At 35.3% G+C, this 5,258-nt stretch overlaps 1 protein-coding gene across 1 annotated transcript; it reads right to left on the reverse strand.

The window, feature by feature from the left end:
* Positions 1-1,860: 1,860 nt before the first annotated feature.
* LOC133823273 (protein TRIGALACTOSYLDIACYLGLYCEROL 4, chloroplastic) lies at positions 1,861-4,685 on the reverse strand. The gene is made up of 5 exons (XM_062255938.1): positions 4,260-4,685; positions 3,758-4,004; positions 3,252-3,606; positions 2,534-2,874; positions 1,861-2,367 (listed from the first exon to the last, which is right to left on the reverse strand). Exons 1-5 carry the CDS (start codon positions 4,517-4,519, stop codon positions 2,170-2,172), a joined length of 1,401 nt encoding a protein of 466 aa, XP_062111922.1. The 5' UTR covers positions 4,520-4,685; the 3' UTR covers positions 1,861-2,169.
* Between the last annotated feature and the right edge of the window lie 573 nt (positions 4,686-5,258).

The raw sequence follows: 5,258 nt of genomic DNA on the forward strand, positions 1-5,258 counted from the left end.
AGATCAAAGAGTTTGTTCTACAACTAGGGTTTGCATTTCTCCACTCTAATGTTTTATTAGACTCAGTTAAGCGAAATTGTGTGTAGATTCTTATTATATTTGTATTGTAATTTCACTCTTCCCCAACACATTCTATTGGACTAGAGGCACTGATAGCGTCATTTGTCCTTGAGCCAAATGGAGAGCTGCTTGAAGGGCCACAATAGCTTTTCTACACCTGCGCTCATCCTCATTCTATTGTTCTTCTAGAATTATCCTTTGACTATCCATCTCGGCTTGTTGCTTGGCTAAGGCCTCAACTACTGCTGCTTGAGTGACCTTAATGTTAGTCACTTCATCTTGCATGAGGCCCATAGCTTCAAGAATTTGCTCAACCTCTTGGTTAGGGCCTTCTCCCAAATCTACTCTTGATTCGGTATTAGGGTCAATTGGGCTCGGTGGTAGAGTATATAGGTTAATTAGTAGCTTGGTTGGTATTCTTTCCCCCTAGCCATTGGAGATTGAGATATACGAAAATAAGACCAGTGTCTTTGAGTTCGACTCTAAATGAAAGCACCAAAATGTTGACCACATATTTGGCCAACCACAATAAATTGATAAAATGATAAATAATTAGAGAACTCAATGAATAAAAATAAGAACATAACTGTTTTATTGTAGTTCGACCCCAAGAATTGGTAAAGACATACAACTACTTGATACTTTTATTGAATGGATTCCTAAACTCAAGATCAGAAGAACAAGAATCAAATGAGCTTTTTAAGTTTGAGAGAAGAATATAAATTGACAGAGTTTTTGTATAAAAAAAAGTGTGCATGAGCCTAAATGATGCAGTAAGTCTTGTATTTATATACTTACTAACCTTACAAAATGGGTCTTGGGCCATTAAAATCCTTTTATCACAAAACATATATTAAAATTCACACTTAAACTGATATTTTTGGATTGAGTTGCTCGAGTTCAGCATCTTTGTATTTGTACTCGACCAGCTATAAAACGATCAACTTGGTGTCAACTAGTTGTATTCTTGTTGTATCGCATCTGAAGCATATTTGCTATTATCCGGTTCCGATATCTGATCAACATCAATGTCGCATGAGGTTTTCCTTTGCCAAGTGTCTTGTAAGAGTGTCACGACATCAATGCTGAATTTTTAGGGATATCGCAACTAAATTATGCTTTCACATTTTTTTATATATGATCTTTATTTGGGACTTTTAAACCGATTTATGTCATGTTGGATTTTTTTTTTATTTCTTTCAAATTAATTAAGATGATGTGTATATTCGTACATTTTTCGATCCAACCTTGTGGAGTTCAACTATATACACAAATTTCTTCATTCGATATTCTGGGATTCTCTTAAATATATCGTCAATATTGTGGGATTCTCTCAAATATATCGTGTTTAATCATGTTGTGTCTAGAATCATTTATTATGTTCACATAATCATACGTTTGGTTATATTAAAAATAGTCCCACATTGAAACAATTTGGAAAAAAATAATGATAATATGAATAAAAAAAATATTACACTTAACACGAGGGATATGGGAGTCTATAGTTATCTAATTAATGTTGGAAAAGGTGATGTAATTGTCTAGAAACTTGGCTGTTAGTTGTACTTGAACACACGTAAAAAATGTGTACGTATTCTTTTTCTGCATACAGAGGATCGTTAGAGTTACCGTTTCTCTTCTATTTTACTTATGGCTACCTTTCAATGACTGGTAGATGTTCTTCCTTCTCGGATGTTTTGCACCCATTTTCTTGTTTTGGTCAGTAATTTCTTGAATGTACTACTATTCACTCTCTCTTTGACGTTTGAAAATCATTCAAAACAAAAGGGGCAACTAGTATAATACTACAATCGGAGCATCAACATGTCATTTTTTACAAATATATTGTACTGACACTTCAAGCTACTAAAGTGCATTTCATCCTCAACTATTTGATAAAACTTTACTTGCATTTCTGCGAATCTATTTCCCCCATTTGAAGAATGTGACTCAATTAAATTTCCTGCGGCTCTTGATTTTTTTCTTAAATCAATCTCTGCTGCAAACTGGCAATACTAATACTCTTTACGGAACTATGTCAAATGAGTTGAAAAAATTCTCTAATTACTCGTGCTTGTAGCATAAACTATCACAATTGGGGGAAATGATTTATGTCTCAAAGAAACGAAGCTCAATCATGAATTCTTGTTGCTTTGGGGAATACCAAGCAATGGCCTTGGCAGAACCAAGGACCTGTAATGCATATTCTATGGCAAAGATGGGCTCTTCCAGACTTATGTTCCAATTTTGGTTCCTCAAATCAACAGAAATTCCTGAATCAACCCTCAAACTGAAAGGCCCAGCAATCTGCAAACAAACAATGTTTAAAAAAAAATTAAAAGACAGAAAAAGGTTGTGAAACACTGAATGCCAACATATGCCTCAAAATAATGCCATTTAAATTGCCTTTCTGAAAATTAGTCAAACAAGTGAAGAAAAAAAACTAGAATAGCTGTCATAAAGAATCACATACCTGCTGCTGAAGAGAGAGGAATGAATTGGGGCAGACAGCTTGAAGAGCGTTGGAAGTTGGCTGCTGAGAATTCACAAAATCTTGTGCTAGCTGTGTGGCACCTGAAATAAATTTTGAACCAGAAGGGAAATCCAGTCGAGCATGAAATCTGGTAAGATCAAAAAAAAGCTTCTGGAAGCTCCCATGTTGAGCTGTAAATAATAGAGATCCAAACATGTCTGCTTGAAAGGCTGATTTTACAGCACCATACCGGAAACTATAGCCTCTAAAACCCTGAAAGCTTTCTTCTACTCTTCTTGGCCTTGTCGAATTCTCACCTAAACAGGCTGTAACAGCAGCACCTATATGCATAGAAAAAATCCAATTTATAAATACCATTTTATAAAAGTTGCACAAAACAGTTCAGGTTCAATTATAAAACTATCTTAAGAATATCAAAGTAAACCAATAGGATACATTAAGTAAACTCAAGTTTAAACATTCGAAACAGAATTTCATCCTCAAATCACCTTGAGACTCTACATCTAGCAATAAAACTTGGTAACTACATGCTATGACAAAGCATCATGTAACCACAAATGAGATATAGCTTTCGGATGACTGAGAGGACTGCTTGATTTAATTCAAGAAAAAGATGAAGACACTATTAGCTTGTACTCTTCTTAGCTTAAGTCAAGAAGATCAATGAACTTTGCAAAAGATGTTGACAATGTCTTACCAAGGATTCCTGAAGCTGAAACATGAGGATTCGATAGAAAAATATCATATGGCTGAACCATCTCCAACTTTGGTGCGATACTTCTCCAAAGCTCTATCTCCTTCTTATAGGCAAAAGCACCTTTCACAGACAAACCTGGACGCAGAATTGTGGGTGCTTGATTACTCCCATTGCCATCAAACTGCTCTGGTGAGCCCGAATTGCGGAGCGCAGAAAGGTGATAACTTATGCCAGAGTCGGAAGCAATAGACGCCAAATCAACTGCTACTAAAAATGGCACATCCCAATAGTTCCTATCCTTGTCAACAAAAAGTCCTGGCCAAACTGCCTCCACAGTTAAATCATGATAAGGAAACTGCAAGCACAGTATAACTAATCTATCAGCCTATGACTAAATGATTCATTCTTCACATAAAGCATTAAAGAAGTAATCGTAACCTGCAATTAGCCTTTAAGCTATAACCAACTGCAATCTTAGTAAGTGCTAAAGCTGAAAGAGATTTTACCTTGTGATTAAAAACTGCTTTCTTTCGAGACAAGTCTTTTTCAACATATTTATCAACGCTAAGTAGAAATGTATCATCAGGTGTTAACAATAGCTCCGAGCACAAACCAAAAGCATATAATGACTTATCCTTTAAGTGTCTTCCAATGCTTTGTAGCCACGACGATGCTGATTTAGGTGTATCTCCACTACCCCTCATGGATGAAACGAATTTTTGCAAATTGAACTGACCCAGCAATGTGGTAAAGCTGCATATATAAAGCCCAATTCTGGTATCAGCCTATCACTGTAACTAACATTGTACAAACTTAAAACGTTGTTTTCCGTACACTCGAATTCTGGGTTGTTGTTATATATCAAAATAGAATAGAAAAATAACATCTGCGTTAAAGTTGAACTCCAAAAATGCATGGTATTCTACACCAATATATGTACACATAAGAGTAATTATCTACTTGAAAATGAAAGCAGTTGGGCCGAAGACTGAAAATTGAAATGGTTACCAGTTGTCAGTAAAAGGGATAGTGAGAACGCGTTGAACAGCGAAGCCGTCGACGCCGGAGTAAGAAGGAACAACAGGGGCGGCCATGAATCGTTGAAAAAATTCAATCTGTTTGGGCCGGGATAGCCTCGCTCCTCTGGACAAGCCCAACGGAAGTGTGTCTCCGGGAATAGGCCGAGCCAGCCCGTCGATGGTCGTCGGGGTCGAGGCGTCCAGCTCCCAAAACCCAGTTCCGTCCATTACCCATCTCAGTCTCCTCATCCTCCTTTCTTAATTCCCACAATCCCACTTCTTGTGTATGAAGTTTGAACTAGACAAACTCTGAACTGAGCCGGTCAGGTGTGTCTGTAAGATGAGTTGTTTTACATAAACGACATGTCGCTTTTGATCTTGAAAGGTCCGTCTGTCATCTGTATTTTCTATTTTACAACCTTGTTTTCTTCTATGGCATCTCCATTCTCGAACCTAAATTTCAAATCAAGGTAAATATTACACTGAAAAATAATTTGTTATTAAAAAATATTAACAATGTCACCAATTAATTAATTATCAATTAAATAATATTATTGAATATATAAAATAAAAGTTATACATTTTTTGACTCACTCTTTTATCCAATTACTTGACGTTATATTTTGATTTTTTGGACTCTGAATTGTAAAATGATTCAAATAGAACCATAAACTCGATTTTGAGCAAAAATTACAAATAATTCACTAAACTAACAATTTAAAATAAAAATAAAATCATTTTGTCTGACAACTGTGTTCTTATATTCAATTTTTTTCTTCATTAAAATTGGGTTTAGGGGTCTATTTAAACCATTTTACAAAATATATAGTCTAAAAATGAATTTGTCAAAATACAAGGTTCAAACAGGTAATGAGACAAAATACAGGATCCAAAAAAGTATAAACCCTAAAACAAATAATACAAATTGCAATATTTTATAAAGTGTTATTATTTGGCATCTTAAGGTACTAGACACCACAAAAAGTGT

The sequence above is a fragment of the Humulus lupulus genome, chromosome 3 (genome assembly GCF_963169125.1).
Source record: "Humulus lupulus chromosome 3, drHumLupu1.1, whole genome shotgun sequence".
In the NCBI taxonomy this organism is placed as follows: Eukaryota; Viridiplantae; Streptophyta; class Magnoliopsida; order Rosales; family Cannabaceae; genus Humulus; species Humulus lupulus.

Coding starts and splice junctions, on each gene's coding strand:
- LOC133823273 (XM_062255938.1), bottom strand. CDS start 4,519: ATGAGGAGACTGAGATGGGTAATGGACGGAACTGGGTTTTGGGAGCTG. Junction 4,005..4,259: donor ATCCCTTTTACTGACAACTG/GTAACCATTTCA, acceptor TTATATATGCAG/CTTTACCACATTGCTGGGTC. Junction 2,368..2,533: donor TCCTCTCTCTTCAGCAGCAG/GTATGTGATTCT, acceptor GTTTGTTTGCAG/ATTGCTGGGCCTTTCAGTTT.